We start from the raw sequence: 26460 nt of genomic DNA, 5'->3' as shown, positions 1-26460 counted from the left end.
AGGGCATATGTCAAGTGCCTCAGGCATCATGAATGCTCAGGAATGTTTTCCTCCCCACACAACTGAAGAAAAATAAAGTAGCACTTAAAAAGCAAACATTTTTTAACCTCTGTATTTAGCTTAGTGGTTGACAGGAAGAATTTAAAGTTAAAACACTGGACCAATGAATTAAGGATCAAACAAGAAAGGAACATAATGGCCGCTCATAAAAGTGGATGAAAGGAAGAAGTGAATAGAAAAGGAAAAGCCCACTACTGTAGCGAGACTGCCTCCTGTGACTAAGAACTTTCCGAATTAGGTTTCACCACTGCAGACGAAGTCTGATCAGGAAAAGATCAGAGACAAGTCAAGGCAATGAGTGCAGAAGTCTGTAGGCCTCTTTGGCTGACAGGTGGCGTCCCTCTCTTGTGCACCCACACCTCACACCCAGCAGGCATTCAGTCCGCCAGGCCACATTTTGGATTTTCCCAAGTGTGTAAGGGAAAGCCTGCACAATGAAACTGGCCTGCCTTAAACCTTTCTGGCCAGAAATGCCAGACTGTACTTTTATTTCCACCCCTACCTAGGCCTGACCACCTGCAAACTAACCAACCACAGAGAACAAAGTCCCTGGTTCACCTGCGGCCACAGCTTTTAACCTGAGGGGTCTAGTGAAGGCACTTAAGCCACCTTGCCTGGAATGCCAACAGAATGTCCCAGGTGGGACCCCTGCCCCAACCCTGCATGGTAACCTTCAGCTTCAGGAGACTTCTGGCTTCTCCTTCTGCAACCGCCCAGCCCCATCCAATGTGCCACAGGGCCCTGCTCCCTCTCTGGCCTTGCTCTGGGAGCCCTGTGTGCTGGCTTGTGACAGCCAGATCTCTGTACGAAATTTCTAGCTCGGCGCTCACCTGTGTTGCGCAAGGCATGCTCTGCTATGACATGCAGCAAGGCCAGGGGCCCAAGCCGCACATTCCCAGCCACATTCATCAGACCCTTCAACTAAGGAAACACCTAAAGGAATGGCTGGGAGCAGGTGGTGCTGGACGGGGAGGATGGGACCCACCACACTGCCCAACTGAGAAGAACAGTCTCCGGAGACAAGTCTAAGGACTTAAATAACATGACATTTTCCAGAAAAAGCACAGTGTTTTGGTAAAGCCTCACATAACCTGTGCACAGACACTGGAGCTTCTCACACAGTCTAATGACCCTTTTCCAGACTTTGGAAAAGAGTTCGATTAGTGGTATCATTATGCACCCACAGCATACATCTTCCGTCAGAGGTATCAATCACTGTCATGTCTTAAATTCTTCTCAGTAATTGACAACTTGCTCAGACTCTCCACAGAACAGAAGACCATTTTGTAGTCCCACAAGTGGACAAGTTTTGACAACAGATGCTGTGCCTTATCTTTATTGTCCCAGTACTGAACATGCTTGCTCCTGGTACACAGTAGGCACCAATAAATGCTTGCTACACCAATAGAACAGCCTGAAGAATCCAACTACAGTCTGAATAAAAGTACAGCAGGCTCTTTGCTGACTCAAATCATTGCCAAGAATTTCTTTCCCACATTAAGCATATTACCAAATTATATACATAAAGAAAAATTCTTCTCTTCACCCAAGAGATTTAACAAAAAAAGCCTTCTATAATTAAGGATGATTTTAAAAATTGCAGGCAATGTAGCAAAATGAATATTAACCCAGACTTGAAACAGTCTAAATAGTTATTACCAAATCAATTTCAAAGCATTTCAATTTAGTAGTGAGCAGGGCGATACAGGTGGCAACAAAGCAGTATTAGCATAAAATCAAAAGGGTAGGATTTACAACAAGTCAAAAAGGAAAATAAAGTACAATTAATTCATCTTTGTGTGCCTCTGCATCTGATTATCTCCCTTGGGACACAAAGTCCAGGAAATAAAAGGTCTAAAGCTACCTCTGGAATCACTTTCATTTTATAAGCCTAGCAGGAGGTAGGAGAGAGTCAAAGGAAGATAAAAGTCAGCCCGTGATAATTTTTTTTTAAACATCCTAAGCAACTAGGCAGAAAAATAAATATTATCAAACTCTAGCAAGATACTCTAGCAGGATACTAACCAGGTGTCTAATATTTTACTGCAAGCTACTTCTGCAGAAGTGTTTCTACGAAGTATTCCCCTGTCTAAATGCATACCTGCCTCTCTGCTTCAAACTGAGCAAGAAGAAAACAAATGTAAGCATGAGGAAAGCAAAGGAAAGGCATTCAGAAGAGCTTCAATTCTGAGCACTTAATCACCCAGAAAGCCACCTAGCCAGGTGGAATGTGGCGGCTCATGCCTGCCAGCTCAGGTGCTGAGAGCCGGGCAGGTAGATGACATACCTGCTCTGTGTGGCAGACACACCCAGCTGGGGAGAGGCAGCCACTGTTCCCTCAGGGTCCCCTCCCTTCATGGAACTGTCCTAGCACCGTTTCTCCAAAGGAGGCCGATTCAGGACACTACAAAAATACTCTGGAGATTACACATCTCAACAGGTAAAGGCAGATTAAAAAGACGAATGGAGAGAGTGACTGACTTAACGGCCCCTCCCTCAGCCAGAATAAGTCCTTCCCCTCTGCACATCTATCATTAATGGATAGGAAGGATTTCTTTTTATTCTGATAGGAAAGCTGGGTTTTCTTTGTTTCTTCTCATCCAGGCTCTATCCTCTTTCTTCCTAAATGCAGAAATAGCCTATTTTCTTGAAACTAATACACACACTTAAAATTTTATCACGATATGTACATAAACAAAAATTAAATTTATCTCAAAGCACTTTAAAACACATTATTTTCAGTGATGCTTTGTTTGAAAATCAGATTGGTTTTCACACATTCTAATGAAAACTACTTTATATTTCTTTCTAAACTGGGATTAATACAGCTTACAGTTTCCATTTGTAACAGTTGGAAGCAAGTCATATTCAAAAGAATGTCACTAAGAAAAAATGTTTTCTCAGACAAGGAGGAAACACCTTTAAAAGCATACTCTGTAAAGTTTTTCTTTTCACAGTAAGTAACTGAAAGCTATTTTATGGTGATTGGGTACAGTTGGGTTTCACCTTGAGAAGACTTTCACATTGCAAATTTGAAAATCAGACACTAACTTCTAGGTAATGCCAATGATTTTAACATGTAAAGAGTAAGGAAGTTCACTTAAAAAAATAAAAAAGATAATCATAGGGAATTCAGTTAATCCCATTCAGCTTAGACAGTATTTCTACATGACAGAATTATTATACTTCTAAAGACATTTATGTCAGAAGAACTTGGACCTCCTGAAAGAGGATAAAGCGGGACTCCCCTCTGGATAACATAATACAGTTGAAACAGGGGGCAGGAGGGGTTTACTAAGCCCTGGCTTCCAGAGAGGAAGACTGGAGGGGGCCCAGTAAATTCTTCTACTGGTTACTAGCCTGCCCTTTCTCCTCCTAAGCAGTGGAAACAGAACACAGGCAGGGCACCCTGTGGCAGTCCTGATGAAAACACATACTTTATATTTCTTTCTAAACTGGGTGCCTGGGCATGTGGGAACACAAGCTTCCTGTCCCTGCATCTGCTGGACAAAAATATTTAGATTAAATATAACCAACATGATGCGAATCAGCTTAAAGAGTAAAGAAAGTTCCAGGAATTTTAAAGGATGGTTTAGCACTGTCTGAAATTTCCCCAAACTGTTCTGAATAAACCATGCGAATACTGTACATGGAACCCTGCTTTGAGCCCACAGCTGCCCAAAGCTTGCAAGGCCTCGGCAGCTGTGTGCACTTTGTACCAGTCCACCCCCAAAGCCTCTGCCATTCCAACCCCAGGTCTACTGGCTGACAAATATTAAACTACTTAAAATGGAAAATTAAATGGAAAGCCTCTTCCTGCCTTCTCCAGGCCCTATGTAATTGGGAGCATGGGTCCTCACCAGCCTGTTTTACAAGCCACTGTTAGGTCTTCCAAAGCAGGAAGCCAAGGTATCTCATCTTCATCTCCGCCCAACTAGGGTCATGGTGCTCTTGAATACTTTACTCTGTGAAACACTTACGATGCCCAAAAGCTGCCATTCCCAGGCTACACCTTATAAAAACAGGCATGTTCTTCAGATGGAAAAAGGCACACCCCTACTCCAGCAATCACAGAACCACAACTGAGTCATAGATAACCTGCTCTGTGAAGAGGCAGTGGAACCTGCACACCCTGTATTGATTTAAGAGGAAGCTCTTCCCCTTTCTGTCCCCACCACTCCTGCCTCTTCAAAGACCTGTGGCTACAGTCTGCCTGGAGAGGAAATTCTTGCGTCTTTTCCTTCTCCTCCCTACCACACCTCCAGCGTGTCCCTTGGCAACAGGTTCTAATTCTGCATGTCATGGAAGGAGAGAGAACAGATGAACGCTGTCAACAGCAGTGTCTCCCTCTCATCCCTCTACAGCCCTTGCAACCTGCAGGAAAACAGAGTGGGAGGCATGGTCTCCAGAGCTGGGGTCTTCTGGATGAGAGGGACTTACCAGCCACTTCCTAATTCCTTCTGCTTTCACCTACGGTTGCCACTTTTCATGCTCAGCTGAGTTATAGGAACATGTTGGCTTGAGCAGAGGAAAAACGCAGCTTCAATGTCATGAAATGTGCTACTCTGTCATCGTGGCAGAGGTTACAACACAGACATTGAAAGGTTTGACAAAGCCCATGTGGAATGGGGATCCTGCATAGCTTCTTTATAAACTGAACGTTCCCTCCCCCGATGCAACTCGACAGTGGCAACACTTCTCTTCCCTTAATTTCTCATTTCCAGCAACATGCTAGGAACCTAGTAGATAGCTGGATTAATGAGACCCCTGTTTACATCTGGAGAGAAAACAAAATAACAAAACAAGAACAAATACACTGAAGGGGAATATTGAGACACTATAGGGAACATATAAGAGGGGTCTAATCAGTCAGCTACTGGGTAGGACTGTATGAGATTAAGTATTAAGAACCTCCTGCAGTTTAATCTTTCATTGACAACACAAAAAACCAAACCAGCACCATTTCTTTCCTCTGCTTAGAATACCTTAAAAATTGTGGCACTGTATCTCAATGAGAGAGAAAGAGAAATAAATGAATGGGTGGCTCTCAGTTATTAAAAGTTTGGGCTGGGCACAGGGGCTCACGCCTGTAATCACTTTGGGAGGCCAAGGTGGGAGAAATGCTTGAGGCCACAAATTTGAGACCAGCCTGGGTAACATAGTGAAATATGTTAAAAATTTTTTTAATGAGCTAAGTGTGGTGGCACACGCCTGTAGTCCCAACTACTCAGGAGCCTGAGGTGGGAGGATTGCTTTAGCCCAGAAGTTTGGCTGCAGTGAGCTACAATTGCACCACTGCACTCCAGCCTGGGCAACAGAGCAAAACCCTGTCTCAGGAAAGTTTGTAACTGTCAAAGCAAAAAAAAGAAAAAAAAAAAAGATTTGGTTATAATCAGAGGCATGTAATGCCAATGGCCAGGATGTTCAAAAGAAAAAGCCTGTCAGAACAGTGCTGCACTGGCCACATCCTTGAAGATAAATTATGTGCAGGAGACAAAATTTCAGAAGAACCGAGAATACTGTGAAGAAAGTCATCTGCTTATCTCAGAAAAAATACCAAAGATCTATCTATGGTGGACAGCTCAGAAGAGATAGGGCATAAGAACAGAAGTAACGCTGGGAAAAATTAGCTGAACTAGACTAAACAGCAGCTGGGGAAGCAGAGTAAGATGAGAATGGGGAATTAGCAGAATAAGCTCACTGGAAGGCCTTCAGGCTGAGTGAAAAGAATATAAATTTGCTACACAAAACTCAGCCCACCATTTATATGAAATGTCCAGAATAAGCTACAGAGACAGAAAGATTAATAGATTACTGGTTGACTAGGACTGGGGAGCTTGGAGTAGGAAATAGAGTGTGCCTTCTAATGGTCACAGGGTTTCTTTTGGGGATAATGAAAATGTTCTAAAATCAGATAGTGGTGATAGTTGCACAACTTTTTAAATATACTAAAAACCATCAAATGGTTCAAATGAGTGAACACTATGGTATCTGAATTTCATCTTAATAAAGAATGAAGGCAAAATAAAACAAAAATCCATTAAAGATTCTGATTCAATTGAAAATTATGGGAAGAAGCCACCTTCCTTAAGCTGAGGGGCCCCTCTAGAAGCTATAGTGAGGTCTGCACCAAAGAGCCCACAACCCAATCCCAGGAATCTCACAGACCTTCTGGGGCAATCTCCAAAGTGCAAACCAGATGAACCTGCTGCCTGGTTTTCCAAATTACACTTGAAATAAACTACAGGTGATTAAAGAAAATAAGGAGCTCAAAGGTCGTTCATTCCATTTGATTACATATTAATGTGGAAGTGGCATTCAGTCCACAATAAAGCATAAACTATCCCTCAAAGACACGTGCATAACTCCGCAAAAGGGGAGTTCAATCTTTCAGAAGAGCTCTGTGTGAAACTGCAATATAATCTTGGAACAGAGGAAGGTCTGAACAAACCCCTCCAGGGGTCCCACCCATCTGTTACCTGAAAGGCACCAAGCTGGAGACCTGAGTCACACAGACACTGGAGCCCAGCTGCAGAAACATAAATGCAGTCTGTCTGGGATGGCATATAAAAATAAAGACTCTTAAATTCCATGGATGATTCTAATACAAACCTGGGACTGAAAACTACTGGATTAATCAAAATCCTTAATTTTCTTAATTTTTTTGAGAAAGAAAGTGTGCAAAAAGGTAAATTCAATGTTGCTCAAGTCACCTGGCAAATTGGCCTAAGAGTCAGGACTGGAACCCAGGTCTCCTGACCCCTAGGCTTCAGGACAACCACACTTATTACGTGGGTGTAGGGGCTCAGGGAGGTCATCCTTAGAAAATTCTGGCCTCAAAACGCAGTCAGATCCCATGATAAGAAACCCTAGAAAACATACGCCTGAGCTATCATCAGGAAAATAAGTGACCTTGAGATTGGGGTAAGACGACATCTTAATATGCAGGAATTTCATTGCTCTGCTGTGTGCCCCAGTGGGACCTGATGCCCAACAAATGGAACTGAATATAGAAGAGCAAAGATTTTTGTTTCACAGGCCAGATCTGATCTGGAATTCCTTTTTTTTTTAACAAATGAGCTGACTGTTATAAAGTAAACATCAAGGAATGTAAAAGCCAATGCTCCATTCTCTCAGCTACACATGGAGTCAGTGCCACCTGCAAAGAACAGAGCAGGCGCTGGCGGACTGACCTTCACAGACCATGCTAAAACCCTCTGAGGAAGTGCCTGGTGAATGCTCTGGTTGAGCTTCGAGCCATTACATTACCGAGCAGTGTGCTTCTTACCTATAATTCCACTGTCCTTGCTTTCCAGGGTGGAACTAGGGCTGCTAATGGTCTCACAGGGACTTTTGTTGGCTGCCGTCTTGCTGACACAGCTATTCAAGGTTGAGCAGGGGCTATCGGTGCTAGGAGATGCGGTGCTGCTTGTTAGTGTGGAGCAAGGACTGATGCCTTGACTCACAGCTGTGCACTGCAAGACGAATGGAAGGAGGAGTTAGCACGGCTTACACAGGATGCTTCGACACATGCTTTTGTTTTTGCGCTAAAACAATAAAACTAAGAACAGGAAAACGGAAGTTTTAAAAAAAAAATCTAAAGAGATATGTGTGTATAGATATGGATTCATGGAGCTTTATCTATATAAATGTATATGTGGTCTTACAAATTTTAACAGAGCAGTATCTTTGTTCTGTTCCCCTCCTTTGTGATTTTCCTTTTTATTAAAAGGTCAGTCTTAGCAATAATTTAGTGAGGATGCACATTTGTACAACAGAAATGGCAAACAGGCAGATTTCCTTTCATTTGAAGTCTGCAGAACACAAATGGGTTATTTGACCTCTGTACGGAAAACCTGGGAACTCTGTTTTTGTCATGTTTCACGAACACTGCAACCTGATTCAATTCCTCAAGATTTATGGGCTCTGCAATCAGGGGAAGGAGACTGGTGACCACTGCAGTCTCAATCAATGCATGACACCCTCCCTTGCAGCGCAGAGACCTTCACCAGGGTAGAAGCTCCATCCTGCATTGCTATTCAGACGCACACATCACATCTGGGAAGTGGCAGGGTGCATGCTGCTGCTCCCTTGGAGGGGAAGTTCTTTCCTGATAGATGGACCATTTGATCTCATCTTATTTTGTCTCTGCCTCATCTCCTATAAATCTTTTCCTCACCCCACTGACCTCCAAAATCTCAACAGCTAAAAAAGCACAGGAAAGCATATACCAAAGCAACCAGATGAGAAGAATGGTGCTATAAAGGTAAAAGTACTAGTAGCATTACGAAGGCATTATTTTAGCCTCTTTAATTCATGCAGCCATTATTCTCTGGGTGGTGACTAGAAGGTTAATGTGGACATTTTCTTATGTTCTGCTTCTTTCTGCTTTTCCCCACCTCCCCACTGCAAAAACCCAGACCCAAACTGTTGAAATAAATTTCAATACACAACAGCCCAGAACTCATTTAACTGAACAATGGCTTCCCTGCTCAAGGAAAGGGAGAAGATGGTTATTGCTTTGTTCATCCTCTGAAGAGGTATGCAATGTAGTGTCTTCCTCGGGCATTACCATGGTTTCATTTTTGTCTTCAATGGTTATGTGTGTGGCACTTGGGATCCCTTCTCCCAGTAAAAATCCCAGCCTTGTCAACAGTTCTTGAGCTGCCGGCGAACAGCTCGGTTCATTATCGGCCTTTGCTTCTGGAACAAAGAAAGAAAACAATGAAGATGCCCCTCTGGGGAATTTCAGTATCGCATCTGGATGAGTTCACACTACAGCTGCTTGTCTGGTGATTTTGTGTGTTTCTATAAAATGTGCAGCACAAAGTTGGACAATGCAGCCTGTCCTCTAGCAATACATTCTAATTAAGGGGCTGTGACAGGTTAAGGAAACAGTAAAACAAAAACTCCAAGTGCAAAGGGTGAGTCAGAAGAGCTCAGTGTTATCTGACGGTGATTCCTAATTCCAAGTCATGTGAAAACGGGTACTTCAGACATCAGCTTGGGTAAGAAAAGGGCCTATCTTTCATGTTACCCTTACAGAGTGCAGGGTGTCCAATGCCCACAGGAAGCTGAAATGAAGTAAAACCCTAGTGGCAATGCTGGTAGAGACCCAGGCTATTTAGGTGTTGGAGTAAAACTGAAATCCAAGCTCTCATTAAACAAGCCAGGGGAACGACGTTGAAAATTTGGTGGAAAACTTGCTCTGCACATCCCACAGTAGTGAAAGTCAAAACCAGGATTTCGACTTGACGGTCAATCGTGAAGAATCCAAGTTGAAACAAAAATTTAAAATCACAGTGAAACTTGTCCCAAGAGACAGGGCCCAGTACCACTGTTGTCTGTACAAAGATGTAGAAAAATCAAGCTATATTCTCAGAATGCTGCACAGCAATGCTGGGAAAGCTCAGCTTTTCTTGGGTTCTCCCTGAGGTTGGTCATCTGGTTTTTTTGTACTTAAGAGAATTTTATGGTTGGATTTGATTTAAATGTTGAGCTGTAGGTTAACCCTGTACCCAAAAAGCCCAAAGGCACTTAATTATGGCCAATAAATAAAACGATATTCACATCCTTCTAACACTTCTCTCACCTTCTAAAATCAGCATCCATCAGGGGATGAAAAATTTACAAAGCAAGCTGCTTACAAAGTTGTAACTTAACAATAAGTAACCTATGACATAGTCACTCAACATTTTGCTCTTTTTTATTAATTGTCTAGGTAACTAGACTCATATGAACCTATTTTGCTTAGATGCGAAAATCTGCAGATAATGGGTAAAGGTCTTAGGAAAAATAAAATGAGGAAACAACACAGTGATGTTGCCGTTGAGCTACAACAGCACCAACAAAGATCAATGCTCACTTCGCCTTTTGTAAGGAACCACAAAAATCAAAATAAGCAGAGCTTTTGCAAAGGCCATCTGTCTTATTGTCTCTCACATATCAGTTTTGCAAGTCATGCACCCAGGATGGCAGCTACAAGGGAAACTATGCTGGCAGCATCTTCAAGAAAGGAAAAGCTTCCCACCCCTTGCTTACTGGTAAAAGCTCCTAATGTTTGGAGTAGGAAGAATGGTTTGCCAGCTTGGACGTTTTTTAGCTGCTCTGGAAAACTGCAGGGGTAAGGAAACCAAGGCTTGACTATTCTGGGTTAAAAGACCCCTGATGCTTCTGGACCATGTGAGCCAAACATGAAGGGGCAGTGGCCCCAGGCCAACACAGGGAAAAGGAGCCACCCCAGGGCGGGTTGACCACATGCCAAAGCCGCTCTACAGGAGGTCCCTTCCTACCTCAAAGCACATTTTGATTCTCAAGGTAGCTGGGCGTTTGGGAAAGGAGGGCCGGAACCAAACCAGATCAGCAGACCGAGGCACACCCAAGGGGTGAGGCCCTCAGAACAGGATGGCACCCGCCCTCCCTCCGCCTCTGCCCCGGGCCCAGGCAGGGCAGCTACTTTATCTCAGGTGGCAGCTGGGCTGGAGGGAGGGAACAGGACGCAGATGGAAAGGGGAAGAAGTGGGTGAGGGGGCAGATCTCCGCAGTTTCTCCACTCCACACCCCGCTTCCCTTTCGAAACAATCTCCACACTGCTCCCAATTGTGATTATGCCCCAGAATGTCTAGCTTCTGGTTAAACCTGAAACACTCTGTGTAGAGAGCCAGAAACGACTCCCATTTGGCAGCTGCCGTGGAGGCAGAGAGAGCAGCTGCAGGAGCTTGGCTCCACAGAATTCACCTCGACAACAAACAGGGCCACGCCTGCGGCTCCCTTGGGACTGGCAGGAGGACCCTGATCCTATGTAGGTCCTATGTGCAGCAGGGGGACCGCAACACCCCAGCACAGTGGCTGCTGCCTCCACACTGTGTCTGCAAACAGATACTCCAGGTTCTCAAGTGTTTCATTTTTTTTTTTAAATCCAAAAACAACTTACCATCCAACCCATTTCAGATAAGTTGGGGAGCAGTGGCGATTCCAGCTTTAATGGTTGAGTTGAAAAGGGACACCTAGGCCAGGCGCAGTGGCTCACGCCTGTATTCCCAGCACTTTGGGAGGCCAAGGTGGGTGGATCATCTGAGGTCAGAATTTTGAGAGCAGCCCGGCCAACATGGTGAAACCCCATCTCTACTAAAAATACAAAAATTAGCTAGGCGTAGTGGCAGATGCCTGTAATCCCAGCTACTTGGGAGGCTGAGGCAGGAGAATCACTTGAATCCGGGAGGCGGAGGTTGCAGTGAGCCGAGATTGTGCCACTCCAGCCTTGGCAACAGAGCAAGACTCTGTCTCCAAAAAAAAGAAAAAAAAAAAGGAAAAGGGACACCCAAATTATCAACTGTTCTCTGAACTGTACAACCTGGACTTTGCTGCTACCCAAGTTCTAAACCCTTACCTGGGGTTGGGATGAATGGACAGACGTTATTTACTTCATGTTTATATCCATTAAGGCACTGCAACTGTATTCTTCCAAAGGCTTCTCACCTGTCTTTTCATATTATTCTGTCTTCTAAAATGTCATCCCAGTGATCGTCCCCTTAAAAGGTCCCCTTCAGTCTGAATTCCTTAATCCACATGAAGCTGTCTGAATCTCTCCCTTCCCTAATGCACAGAGCCCTCTCTCACTGAACTTCTCACTCTGGCAGAAGGACCCCCTGGGAGAAAGTGTCACTGAGACAATTTGGGAGAGATGAGTTGCTTAGGAACTCACATGGACACGCTGTGAAATGGAAACACATGTCTACTTGCATAGCTGTTCACTAAATACTGAGATCTGAACAGCCAGATGGTTTTAAGCTAGTTACTACAAAAGCGCCTCCAAGTCAAATTCAAACGGACCACTCTAAATAGCAAGTCTATTTTCATTCATGTAGTTAATATTAAATCACTGATCAATAATGGGTGTACATTACCCAATACCAGTGGGATGAGGGCTGGAGAGAAGACTTCACTTTGCATTTCACAGATTTAAATATCTGATGACTGTATGACAGCTATATTTGGAGATGAGAGAATAATTGGCCTCGCATGCCCTAGGAATCCATTAGGCAAGTGGAGAACAATATTCCCCCCAGCAGCACATTCATGCAACCCTCAGTATTACACAGCATGAAAGGCTGACTGCATGGAGAAAGGTAAAGGGAAGTTCTTGAATCACTTCTGGCTGCCTCTATTCAGCTACTCACCCCCTTGTGGACTATATTTGGGGGCACAAATGCTAAGGAACAGTCCACAAACCGACCAGCTCCCTGACTGCTATCATAACTTTAAACCATCAGTGCCCTCTACAATCATCTTCTCATCTTCCACCACTGTCTGGGAAGCCAGGGTGTTCTCAGTGCTAACCACCGTCCAGACCCTTTTGGGTACTGAACCTCTCTCAACTGCACTTTCTTAGTGAGGGAAGTGGCCATACCCACTTCCTACAGGTTGTGAGGCTCAAAACCAATGTGTGTGAGAAACAGCTTATAAACCACAAGATGCTACAGAATTCGTCATTATCTCTACCAACTTTAACACCAAGAGCCCACATTTCCTTGCAATTATTTTCTGGTTTCACAAGTTCATATCTATTTCAAGTGTGCTTGTATGTCTTACATAACTTTCTGTTCATAATTTTTCTGCCTCAAATAGGTTTTTGTAAACTCACTATTCCATGACAACAAACCCCCTCCCCCTCCTTTTTCTGCCTGCCAAACCATCCCAATTTGGCCTGCACCTTACTGCTTTCATTTTCCATTCCATTCTCTCCTGTTTAAAGCCAGGGGAGGAGTGCAGGTCCCTAGCGATCACCAAGTATTATCATTCCATGGAGAAAAGTCTCTCCTCCACTCTCGTCCTCCTCAGACTCTAAAGAACACTGAGTATTGCTGACAACATTCGTCAGTTCACTATCATGTGACCTATCACCATGTGACCTTCAACAGTTGACTTAATACCAAGTGTCCAAGATAGCACCTGTGAATCTAGTCTGCTAAATGAGACAGGCCCTTGGTTTGACATTAATCCTCTGCCTCTATCTATCCAGGACCTGCTTCTTGCTTATCCTCTTGCCTTCCATGACTCCTACTTACAAGTATTTTCCCTGTTTCTGTCTGCTCCTTCTCAGCCATTACCATTCCCTCCCTCCTTAGATTTCCAAAAACAGTATTTAAAAAGGAACATTGGCCGGATGCGGTGGCTCACACCTGTAATCCCAGCACTTTGGGAGGCTGAGACAGATGGATCACCTGAGTGATCAGGTGTTCGAATGGATCAGGAGTTCGAGAGCAGCCTGGCCAACATGGTGAAACCCTGTCTCTACTAAAAATACCAAAAAACTAACTGGGCATGGTAGCACGTGCCTGTAATCCCAGCTACTCCAGAGGTTGAGGCAGGAGAATCACCTGAACCCAGGAGTCGGAGGTCACAGTGAGCCAAGATTGTGCCACTGCACTCCAGCCTGAGTGACAAAGTGAGACTCCATCTCAAAAAAATAAAAATAAAAAGGAACATCCATCCATGGACCTGCTCTGTTTCTGTCAATAATTTGTTGTTTCTGGTCTGTAATACCAAAACATAGTTATCATGCAGGTTACCTTCAAAATTTTCATGTCATCCACCCCATATTGAAATTATCACCAAACTTACTATTTCTCCATTCAAAATGCCTCCTGAATTAGCCTTTTCTTCTTCACTCATCCATTACTCAACTTAAAGTCTTCATCCTCTTAAGTCTAGAGGACTATCAGAGTTTGGATCAATTTTCTCATCTCTATTTTTATTTTTTCCCTCTTTTCCTTCCTCTAGAGCCAGTAGGTTCTTAAGCTTTTTGGTCTCAGAATTCACTCTTAAAAACTGAGGACTGCAGGCTTATGAGGGTTATGTCTATTGATATTTATCATACTAGATATTAAAACTAAGAATTTTAAAACTGTATGTTAGTTCATTTTAACGTTATAAAACTTCATGTTAACAATTAATATTTTAATTAAAAAAGTAATTTTTAACTTATGGGTATATAGGTAAAAAGCTGTACTTCTGATTTTAAAGATTAGTTAAGAAGAATGGCATTGTTTTTACAATTTTACAAACTTTAATGTGCAATTAAATAGAGGACAGCTGGATTTGCATAACTTCTTCTACATTCAATCTATGGGGATCAGTTCTTTTGATTCAAGCATGTAAAGAACTGCAGCCTCAGACAGATATGTAATTGGGAAAGAGAGGAGTCTTTTTAGTTAATTATAGATATTCTTCTCTGACACCTAGCCAAAACTTGACAATCAGCAATTTCCCTTTTTTTTTTGAGACAGGGTCTTGCTATGTTGCTTAGGCTGGTTATGAACTCCTGGGGCTCAAGCAATTCTCCTGCCTCAGCCTCCCCAAGTGCTGGAAACAGCAATTTCTTAAAGGTAAGTTCCACTGTTGACTCAATCTGCATCAATGAATTTTTTGTACTGTTACAGTAAGATCCAGTGGTCTGTTTTATACTTTAAATGGATCTTTTAACCATGCAAGACTGTGTAACATTATGCATTGGGTCATTTGGAAAATAACGGTTTTGCAGATTTTGCAAATGTTGACAAATGTTATCACATAATATCAAAACATCACATTACCAGAGATCTCAATTGAAAAGTCTTGGAAAACCATCAAGCTCAATGTGACAGGTGTAAAATTTCCCAAAAAACCTAATTTTCATTTGAAATGTCAAGTTTTATTATGGGCAACTAATCCTGTCAGGGTTGGGTTTTGGTTTTTTTTTTTTGTTTTTTGTTTTGTTTTGTTTTTTTTTTTTGAGACAGAGTCTCGCTCTGCGGCCCAGGCTGGAGTGCAGTGGTGCAATCTTGGCTCACAGCAACCTCTGACTCCTGGGTTCAAGCAGTTCTCCTGCCTCAGCCTCCCGAGTAGCTGGGATTACAGGCACCCACCACCATGCCCAGTTAGTTTTGTATTTTTAGTAGAGACAGGGTTTCACCATGTTGGCCAGGCTGGTCTCGAACTCCTGACCTCAGGCAATCCGCCCGCCTTGGCCTCCCAAAGTGCTGGGATTACGAGTGTGAACCACCACACCTGGCCTTTTTTTTTTTTTTAATTGAAGTGCCAGGCTAATTTCATTCCTTTTGAAGAAAAGGTGTGCCAAATACCTACTTCAGAATAACCATGGTTTGTCAGTCATTCTTTCAAATAAAAACAATATTCCATTTTAAAAGTAGCAAGTTCAGCTTGCAATTCAGTCATACAAGTGCTCTGTCTCAAAAAAACCATCAGACTTCAGAGCGTGCAGAAGGGCTTTACGCAGACTTCCCACTTCATCACACAGAATATTAAAAAGATGGGTCTCCAAGGGTCAAGATTTAATAACATTACTTTTAGTGCTTCGTCAAGGACATTCTTCAGTGAATTATTATTTGTGATGCCAGCACATGGCAGTGAAGAACACCAGGACTACTAGTTTAGCCAGTGCCTTGACATATACTAAGGTATCAGAAGTTTTACTGACAATTGCTTTTGCAGCATCAGTGCAAATGTCAACAAAGGGAAATGTAAATACCTTCTCCGTATTATTACAAAAGGGTTTTGTATTATTATAAGAAGAGTTTTGACATCACAAACCCCTGAAAATGTCTTGGGGACACCTAGAAGTCCACAGTCTACACTATCAGAACCTCTGAATTAAGTCTACAACTGTGTTAAATAAAAACCACAGCTGCACACATCTCTCATCCTAGTAACTGATCTCCCATCTTTATCTGTTTAATTTCTTGGGGGTAAAAGAGGGCTCTCTATTCTCACCAATTCCATTTCCTTATCACATACCTATAACTTCAACTCACAGACCTTCACAAGTCTCCTGAAACAGCCGTGTTAAGCACATTAATTTTTCTTTTTCCTTTTTTGTAGTACACCTTCTCTTTTGATTTTCCTGTAGATCTATGGCCTTGCAAGCACTCTGTCCTGCAAGGTAGAAAGTGGCAATTGTTGTAAGAGACACACAGACGGAAAAATTCATGATTACCAGAATACTGTGGTCTTGTGTGGTCTTTTCTTGTCCCTCTTGCTGATGATCCTTGCACCTTAGTCCCAGCTCACAAATGAAATACTAGTTTCTCAGCCCTCTTTTGTCAACAACCTGTTTCCCTACTGTAACTTGCCTAGTCTCATAGTATTACTTCCAAGCAAATGGCTGACCAGTTTATATCCTGAGCTCTTTCTTGAGACCCAGTTTGATTTTCCAACTGGTGGCTGGACACTTGCCAAGATGTTCCACCAGCACTTCGAAGTCCACATGCCTGAAACTGAACTCAAACCAAAACACAGTCCCCACTCCTCCAGTGTCCCTTAATGCGGTCTTAAAGGCGTGGAGTTGTTGTCTCTGTCTTTTCCAGTTCCCAGGTCCTTGCAATTCCTCAAGAATCTTCCATTCACCACCTCTTCTTCACTGAACCTGATCTAATTTGAGACTTTATCCTCTCACTTAACTACTAAAACAATTTTTTAATCATTCTCAACCCTAGTCTCTTTCCAGTCCCACTCATCCTACTCTGTTGCCACATACTGTAGTCTGAATGTCTGTGTCTCATGAATGGGATTAGTGTCCTTATAAATGAGGGAGCCTGTTTGTCCGTTCCACTAAATGGGGTTACAGCAAAAAGATGGCTGTCTATGAACCAGCAAGTAGGCCTTTGCCAGACCCCAAATCTGTAGAGTACCTTGGACTTTCCATCCTGCACAAATCTAAGGAATAAATTACTGTTGTTTATAAACCACTCAGTTTATGGTATTTTTGTGATAGCAGCCTGAACTAAGACAACAGGTAAATCTTAAGGCATAGCTCCAATTAAGTTTTTCCATGCTCAGAATCTCCATCTGCTGGCCAAGCATAGTGGTTCACACCTGTAATCCTGGCACTTTGGGAGGCTAAGGCGGGTGGGTCACCTGAGGTCAGGAGTTTGAGACCAGCCTGGTTAACATGGCAAAACTCTGTCTCTACTAAAAATACAAAAATTAGCGTGTGGTGGCGGGTGCCTGTAATCCTAGCTACTCAGGAGGCTGAGGCAAAAGAATAGCTTGAACCTAGGAGGCGGACATTGCAGTGAGCCGAGACTGTGCCACTGCACTCCAGTCTGGGCAACAAGAGTGAAGCTTCATCTCAAAAAAAAAAAAAAAAAAAAAAAAAAAAAAAAAAAAAAAAAAAAAAAAAAAAGAGAATCTCCATCTGCTGAACTCCTAGTTCATCACACAGCTTGGATTAGTCATTACTTCCTCCTTTATTACAGTCACTCTGTATACAGGTCCCTAATCCCCTGCCAGACTCTAAGGCTCCATAAAGACAGGACCCATGCTTGATAACCCATCTCAAATAGCATTTAGCATAGTGGTTTTTCACAGCATAGAAATTTAATACTTATTCAAGGAAATGCAGAATGAATGGATACTCTACTTCCAAGAGTCTCTCTTCTATGCACACATACCAGGTATGCCCCTTTTCTGTACTTCCATCAAATAAAACCTCATTCAACCATTGGTTGAATGTTGCATTGCCATTCTAAGAAGCTGAAAATTAAAGCAGGATCGAGGTTACCTCTTGGGAAAGAAAGGGTTTTAAGAAATAAAACATGACTATGCATTTTCTTCAATCATATTCTTTTTTTCTTTCTTTTTTTTTTTTTTTGAGACAGGTTCTCACTCTGTCTCCCAGGCTGCAGTATAATGGTGTGATCATGGCTCACCGCAGCTTCCACCTCCCTGGCTCAAGAATCCTCCCACCTCAGCATCCTGAGTAGCTGGGACCAGAGAGGTGCACCGCTATATCTGGGTAATTTTTTGACTTTTTGTTGATATGAGGCCTTACTACATTGTCCAGGCTGGTATCAAACTCCTAGGCTCAAGCAGTCCTCCTGTCTTGGCGTCCCAAAGTGCTGGGTTTATAAGGGCGAGCCACCACACCCAGCCCCTTTATGCTTTATACCTCTTTAATCCTCTATATCTGTTTGACCATCTAAAATGGTAATAAAAAACATAAGGTGTCAAAATATTTGCTTAAGCATGTAACTAAAGACCCTCTCCTCCCAGAAGATAGTTTGACATTGAATTATTCTGCTCTTTCATATGTGTTAGCTTTATTTGCTTAGTCAGATTTATTTGCTTTATTTGCTTAGGAAAAAAGTTTCGTCACTGACTGACATGAAGATATCATTTAAAAAAAAGTTTCATCATATTTTGAGATTGATCTTCACAGAGCAATGACTTATGAGACGAAAAACTTTCTCACCCCTCCTCAAAACTTGCCCAAGTAGCTAGAAATATATTAATGCAAACCTAAATAAATTATGGTAGCCCCTAAATCAAAGAAATAAAGCGTAGATCCTGTTATAATCATCATCTCTAATGTATCTGAAGGTTTTTTTCCCCTTAACGCAGATATTGTTTGTGAGTAAATGAGTTTTCCCCTAAACAACATGTTGATTTAGCAATAGGAAGCTTACTCGTTAAGAACTTATTCTATCTGACACACAGCTTATTAGGACTATTTGACACGAAAATGGGCTTTGTATTTTGTTTGATGATTTTATTAAGTCATCCATTTTTCCTAGAGTAGAAAATGCTGTGTTTCAAATATATTTAAACACACTAAGACAGAATGTTTTTCCTAAAGATGTTTGCAGGTGAGTGCAAACTCCTTCCTTTCCTTCCTTTCTTCCTTCCTTCCTTTCTTTTTTAAAGAGACAAGGTCTCACTATGCTGCTCAGGCTGTTCTCAAACTCCCAGTCTCAAGCAATCCTCCCGCCTCGACCCCCTGAATCACTGGAATTACAGGTGTGAGCTACAGTGCTCAGCTTGCAAACTTTAAGAAACAAGTTATTTGCTTATAAAAAAAAATTCATCTTCTTACATCATTGAACCCACACTTCCCAGAAGGCTAAAACGTGCATCACACATAAATGCAATTACTTATAAATAAGCAAATTCAAAATGTTCTTTGGTTTGTTTTCCTTTGATTTAAAATCCAAACAGAGAGCTAAGAATCAAGAGTTGATGGAGCTACATGACCAAAGCAAAAGTGAAGCAGGAAAGTATTTCAAACATTTAGGAATAACTTGATATTTCATGAGTCCATGGGAAATTTCAAAAGCACTTCACAAGGAGCTGTTTTCAGTGGAGTCTGTTAGTCTGGTGAATACTGGCATGCTATTATTGACAGCACCCAGAAAAGTGTCTTAGAAACTTAAACAAGAATGTCCAAAGGAAATATAGATAACAGAAGACCACATTTTAAAGTAAAACTTAAGTGATGATGCTGATATTAAACCCTAAAAATGAGGGTCTGCCCATCATGTATCTGTACACGCCCGGGTTAACACTCAAACTCAGTTAGTTTTAGTTGGCTCTATCATTTTCTTTGGGTTCAGTGATCTGGATAAAATTTACACTTTGACATGGCAGACTTAATTAACCCCACTGAAATTTAAGGGACTCCATGGGGATTACAAAACATACCATTCTATACTAATTGTCCTGTTTGACTTTGTTAGGCAGCCACCTCTCCTCATCAACCAAGAGAAAGCTCACCCTGCTGTGGCATCCACCAACATCATGGCTATCTTCAGGCAAGACCATGCACCCACAGACGTGAACTACACCTGCTCCCGAGACACTTAACAAAAATGAAAACATACCCTGCTTCTTAATTTCAGGCGAAACCGAAATGTCTGGTCCTGTATTTGTAGCCCATAGATCTCATAATTTTGGTCCCCATGGAGACTAAAGATGCCAAATCAGAAAGCTCAGGTCTCAGGAGTGAGCACACATGCAAACTTCAGGCCACTCCAGCAAGACCAATTGCCGCATTTGAAATTTAGCTCAGCCCACGGCCAAGCGTAAGAACATTTCCTTTCGTCAAGAAAGGTGGCCAATTCTGCTTTGAGCAAGGGAGAAAAGTTAACAATGGGAACTATTTATAACCTTTCATTGCCTAATAAAAATCCAAATTTTCTACCCCCACTCCCACACCAGGAGGAGGAGGTCCCAATCCCTGTACAGAACCTCAGCGATACTCCCAGCCAGGGAGGAAGAGGTTACATAATGGAGCCTAGGCCAGCCAAAATGCCAGGGGCATAATTGACCAGGGCTACAAAGGCTTTGGTGGGTGGGGAAGAAGGGAAGAGGTAGGTAGCAGGCTTAATCTGAGCCAGGCAGACAACTTAGACATTTGATGACTGATATTCACTACAGAGAGATAGATTTTACTTTCCTTTCAGGACACCGAGGAGAGAGAGAACAGACTGCCTGCCCACGTGAACACACAATCAAGAGAGGCCTCATGTACCAGCAGTTGGCTATCCTAACCAGACACCACAGTGGAATCTCCACCTTCACCAGCAACATTCGGCGTGCACAAATCCTCAGCTCAAATCCTCTTCCTTCAACCACACAATGAGTGCCTGGACAGAAAGGAAAAGGGTGGCATTTCTCATGCCAAGATACCTGCAACAGCACCTCTTGCCTGCTCAGAGTGCCCAGTGCCCAGTGCCCAGAGTTTTCCCCATGTCCCAAACTCCCCTTCCCTTCCCAGTTTTCAGCTTTTGCTGATCCTTCCTCACAGCTCATTTTTAGCTGTATTTTTACCACCACTCCAGTATATTGTCTTCCCATGTCCTACTTATTACCCACTCTCTGCCATACAGCACCAGCAACACAAAAGGCACACACAGGTTAGAACATAAAGGGTCTGTATCTCCCACCACCCACAATTAGGCAGAGGAAGGTGCCAGATATGCCAAAGTAAAAATATGGTTGAGTTCTCTTTCAGCATTACTACATAAACTTTTGTCCACACTGAGGATAAAGCAAGCCCCTTTACACACAACAAGATTCCTAGTCCCATGTTTCTGCAGAAAAACAGGGTGGAAATTCAAAACACCCAAATTAAAGGCAAGAGAGATGTGAGTTGGGGACTCCCCAGAAAGGAACAAACAGGAAAATTCTCGAATTGATTTTTTAAAATAAACAACTATGAATACATCTGTTAAATGCTACAAATTTGTAATGTCACACATATTTCCAGGTATAAAATATATATACATATAAAATGTCTTTAAAAATATTTCCATCAATTTGGCTTTTTTTTTTTGCTCCTACTTCAACATCCCCTAAAGAAAAACTTCAGATGTTAAAAAAAGCAGCCTTCAAAAGACACCAAATGCTTTTTTTAAAGCTAGCAATTACATGCTTTGTCCAGTTAAAGTTTCAGCTTTTCAGCCAAAGCCTGTTGTTGAATTTTCTCAAGCAGTAGAGTATTAAAAACAAAACAAAATCTTGGAAGCAATCTACTGGGTGACGCTTCCTATCCTCCAAGACCTGGTAGGTCAAAATTCAGAGGAAATAGGACTCAATCCTTAAATAATGCATATGTACCCACTTAACTATTTCTACGTTAGGTATACAATTTCCAAGAATTTGCATTAGCCAAACAGATCTCTCTAACTGCTGGAGGGGAAAATACCTCCCAAATACATTCTCAGCAAAGCGTACTGCAAGGACACTCAAGTTTCATTCAGAAATGAAGTGTCATTGTATAAAATCTTTGGTAGAGGGGGAAGGAAATCACTGAAAACATTCTTACCATGCTCATCAGGCTCTGTTGGCTTGGATACTTCTCTGAATGGCATTATAACTGCATCTCCAGGCACTCTGGGGCTTTCCACATACTTGGGCTTCCTGACGGGACCTGTAGTGGGAAAGATCTGAGTGTGGCTAATTTTTTCCAGATGCAAACAAAGCCTTGGAATGTACAGTGTGTGTCCTTACCAGGACCCAAATATGCCTAGAGGAAGATCCAGTGCCTTCCCCTCCCTTAAACACACACACACACACACACACACACTTTCAGTACACACACACACACACACACACACACTTTCAGTACAGATGAGGGAATGTCCAGTCTGGCCTACCAAAGAAGAAAAGAGTAAGCTCAGATTTGAGAATGTAAACCCTAACAAAAACAAAAGCTGCTCTCTTGCTGTGAAGTCGCTACAGCTGTCTTCACTGGTCAAGTGGGTGATTTTGACATGTTCAAACCTGGACTGCTTTGTGATGAAGGGTTTGATTTTCCTCTAACTGGGACAAGGATGGGACAAAGACGACTTGGTAGCTTGGTATCTCTAAAGTCAGGAGGCAAGGATTACAAACAGCCGGCCTGTAACAGCAACACGGTCTGCGCACCAGCCACAAGAATGCAGGCATCTTATCTGGCTGGTGACGCACAGTAACTGTGCGGGGCACAGCAGCCAGCAAGCGGGTCAGACATAGGAGAGACCAACAGGCTTATCTCCCACCTCCTGTTCCCACAGCCCCTACTTATCATCAGAAAATCCGGAATTCTTCCTAAGACTGGATGGAACCCTCACATACAATGATGCAGTCGTTTTGGAAAACAGTTTGGCAGTCGTTCAAAAGGTTAAGTGCAGAGTTACTACATGGCCCTGCAGTTCTACTCCTATGGGAATATATGTTCACACAAAAACTTGTACACGAATGCTCATAGTAACGCCATTTGTACTAGCTAAAGGTACATCAAATGACGACAACAAAATGTTCTTTGCCCACACAATGGAATATTATTGGGCAGTAGAAAGGAAGTATTGATTCATGCTACAACATGGATGAAGCTTGAAGACATTCTGCTAAGTGAAAGAAGCCAGTCACAAAGGATCTACATGATTCCATTCATATGTCATGCCCAGAATAGCCAAATCTTTCAGAAAGTATAAATGGTTGCCAGGGGCTGGGTGTTATGCAGGCTACGCAGGCCTGTGGGGTAATGGTAAGGGATATGTGACTTCTTTTTAGAGTGAGCAAATGTTCTAAAATTAGGTTGTAGGGACAGTTGTACAACTATGAAGATATTTAAAATTAGTCTGTTGTATGCTTTAAATGGGTGAACTGTATGGATGTGAATTATACTAAACAAAACTGCTTAAAAAAAATTAAAAGCCTAGGCGCGGTGGCTCACACCTGTAATTCTTGCACTTAGGCCAGCGCAGAAGGATCACTTGAGCCCAGGAGTTTGAGACAAACCTGGGCAACACAGTGAAGACCTTGTCACTATAAAAAAATAATAAACAAAGAGGCCGGGCGCAGTGGCTCATGCCTGTAATCCCAGCACATTGGGAGGCCGAGGCGGGTGGATCATGAGGTCAGGAGTTCGAGACCAGCCTGGCCAAGATGGTGAAACCCCATCTCTACTAAAAAAATACAAAAATTAGCCAGGCACGGTGGTGGGCGCCTGTAATCCCAGCTACTCAGGAGGCTGAGGCAGGAGAATCACTTGAACCCAAGAGGTGGAGTCTGCAGTGAGCTGAGATCACACCACTGCACTCTAGCCTGGGCGACAGAGCAAGACTCCGTCTCAAAAAATAAATAAATAAAAAGAAACAAAGTTAGCTGGGTGCACTGATGTGTGCCTGAAGTCCAAGCTACTCAGGAGGCTGAGGTGGAAGGATCACTTGAGCCCAGGAGGTAAAGGATGCAGTGAGCCAAGATCACACCATTGCATTCTAGCCTGGGCGACAGGGTGAAACCCTGTCTCAAAAATAAAGAAAATACTGCCTATTCTGTTACATTTTGGTCCAAAATCACTCCCTTGATTCTAGTGTTCCTTGGTTGCCTTAAAGTGGCTTTTAGCAAGACCACAGAGATAGGAAACATTTTACATCAGTAAGAGAAGGGGGAGTAGAAGACATGCAGGCAGGAATCTACAACTATCCCCTCTTCTTAGCCCTGGGCCATAGCCCTGACAGTCCCAGGGGCCCAGTTCCACCACTGTGTCATGATGGGGTGATGCAGATAGACCATCCTTCTGTCTCAAACGCCTTCTGCATCTAAGAAATTCTGGTCAAAAGATGGTTTATGGCGAGAGATGCTGCCATCTAAAGGCATACTGCAAAAGCATTTATACTACTACAAAAATAATCCAATTCCTAGCCAGCTACATGGGTGTACTACATCTTAAACTAGACTGTTATCAAATAAGCTAATAATACTTTACAAATAAGAATGGTATTTCAAACTTCAGGAACTGTCATTTTTAAATGATTCATGTAGTATTTAATCACTTGGTGGTCTTCATAATTTAACCCTGTCATAAAGGGAACTTTTACAAAGATTAAAATAGAATGGTTACAGGGGACACATAATTGCAATCTAAGTGTGGGATGTAGGCTATTCAAGAGTATCCAGACTTTATCTACAACATATATATATATGTATCCACATATAAATATGCATAGGGAAAAAGACTTGTGGGGTTTTGGGAGTGGAGCTAAACTATTTGCTGTGTAAGAGACATAAACTAGAAAGAAGGGCCTGAATAGGACAGATACAAATGGAATCAATTAGCTGGGTGTGGTGGCATTTGCCTGCAGTCCCAGCTACTCAGGAGGCTGAGGTAGGAGGGTCTTGTGAGCCCAGGAGTTGGAGGCTGCAGTAAGCCGTGATTGCACCACTGCACTCCAGCCAAGGTGACAGAGCAAGACCCTGTCTCAAAGAAAAAAAAAAAAAAGGGAACCAGAACAAAGACAAGAACCCATATACACTTTTGGTTTGCCACCTACTCCCTAAGGTAAAATGAACTGCTGACATCTTTTCCCTTCATCTGCCCTCGTCCATTTGAAGGACCTGGGGAGGTAAAGCTCTTTGTTATTATTGCCTGATAATTTGCCCAATGAGCAGGCATGGCCACTGTTCAAGAAGTGCCTGTATTTCTGCTCCCCTTAACTCTTCAAGGTACAGTAACAGCAAATCTAAAGAGATCTATTTCTAGGCTCCAATCTACCTACCCAATAGAGTCTTCAAAAATATTCTCTAATAGTAACCACTTTCTTAAAATGTGGGCTATTTCATTAATGTATGATGGTTATTGTAAATGTCTGGATCCTGGAACCCAGTATCACCCAGAGCCTTCAGAAAGCATCCACATGCCTGCCTGTTTAACTGTCTTAGAACGGTTCTATTCAGATCCAACCCCTAACTCATAGACTCAACCCCGAGGAGCCAGGATACTCAACGAAGGGACTCGTGAGTTGGGCAGACCTAGGTTCAAATACTGTACCCAGGCCTGGCACAGTGGTTCGTTCATGCCTATAATCCCAGCACTTTGGGAGGCTGAGGCGGGTGGATTGCTTCATGAGTTCCAGACCAGCCTGGGTAACATAGTGAAACCCCATCTCTACTTAAAAAAAAAAAAAATAGCTGGGCATGGTGGCATGTGCCTGTAGTCCCAGCTACTTTGGAGGTCGAGGTACGATAATCACTTGAACCCAGGAGATGGAGGTTGCAGTGAGTTGAGATCACGCCACTGCACTCCAGCCTGGGCAACAGAGTGAGACTCTGTCTCAAACAAAACAAAACAAAACTGTACCCCTCCCTCCTCATGTCCCCTAACTCAGGCCTTACTATGTCCCAGACCCTAAAGGTGAGCAAATGAACCTCTTGCTACAAGAGGAAAATCCACGCACAAAGACCAGGCCCACCTGGTTCCCAGGCACACTAAATCACAGTAACGTCACATACGAAAGGAGACCTAGAATATACCAAAGTAAGTAAAACATATATTCAGTGGTCACATAAGGCAAAGCACGCACATACATTAATTCACTCATTCCTAATAACTCTGGGAGAAAAGTACAATTTCCCTCATTTTTAGGTCAGGAAACTGACGTTCAAATAAGTTGTTCTTATCTGAACTCGGCCCACACATGACAAAGCAGGAAGGAATTCACACCCTGGTCTATGCAGTTTTGAAGCCCATGCACTGAATCACCAGTGAGCACTTATACAACTATGAAATCTGGATTAAACATGCAATTCTAGAAAAAGCCCAGGCACTGGGAACTTCCACCACCCAGTCATCAACATCCACGGACGCTGGCTGCAGAGGCAGCAAATCGTTTATGCATCCTACTTGTCTCTGATCTTCCCTAACTTATACTAGAGGAAATATTAAGTGAATATAAACAACTGTTCTCCTGCATGATCCTTGTATTTAAATTGCTTTTCACAAACAGCTGAACCTCAAGTGCTGTAAAACAAGATAAATTTATAGCCATAGGTTTTATTGTCCCCCACAATCAGTCACTAGAGAATTTGTGCATACTTTGCATTAAGCAGAGCAGATGATACGTGTTTGCCTCCACTCCCTCTCAAAACACCATTAAAGTTGTAGCAAAAAGATTAAAGAGAGACCAGTGGGGAAAGGAGAAAGAGCCACTGGCCAGAAACCAAGCCTCTGAAGGTAGGAAACAGATTGCCAAGGAGCAGTGGAGCAGGCAGAGCAGAAAGGTTAGTGTTGGGTGGGGGCGGGGCGGGGGCGGGGGGAGGGGGAGTGATGAGGGCTCAGCCCGGGCCAGAGCCTCGGTGACA

At 42.8% G+C, this 26460-nt stretch overlaps 1 protein-coding gene across 19 annotated transcripts in view; it reads right to left on the bottom strand.

Moving 5' to 3' along the window:
- TANC1 (tetratricopeptide repeat, ankyrin repeat and coiled-coil containing 1) overlaps positions 1-26460 on the bottom strand; it is a 262830-nt gene that overhangs the window by 74482 nt on the left and 161888 nt on the right. For 10 of the 19 annotated variants that reach the window (XM_054478253.2, XM_063647544.1, XM_063647547.1 and 7 more), the window contains 3 exons: positions 21662-21766; positions 8633-8763; positions 7349-7535 (listed from right to left, as the gene is read on the bottom strand). In XM_054478253.2, coding sequence (XP_054334228.2) covers positions 7349-7535; positions 8633-8763; positions 21662-21766 — 423 coding nt within the window. Of the gene's footprint in view, positions 1-7348; positions 7536-8632; positions 8764-15855; positions 21237-21661; positions 21767-26460 lie in introns of those variants that run through there. The other 9 variants (XM_063647543.1, XM_063647545.1, XM_063647548.1 and 6 more) reach the window with 4 other exon arrangements.

This window comes from Pongo pygmaeus, chromosome 11 (assembly GCF_028885625.2).
Source record: "Pongo pygmaeus isolate AG05252 chromosome 11, NHGRI_mPonPyg2-v2.0_pri, whole genome shotgun sequence".
Classification (NCBI taxonomy): domain Eukaryota; kingdom Metazoa; phylum Chordata; class Mammalia; order Primates; family Hominidae; genus Pongo; species Pongo pygmaeus.
The sequence above is the reverse complement of the archived record's forward strand: the minus strand, read 5'-3'. Positions and strand labels throughout refer to the sequence as shown.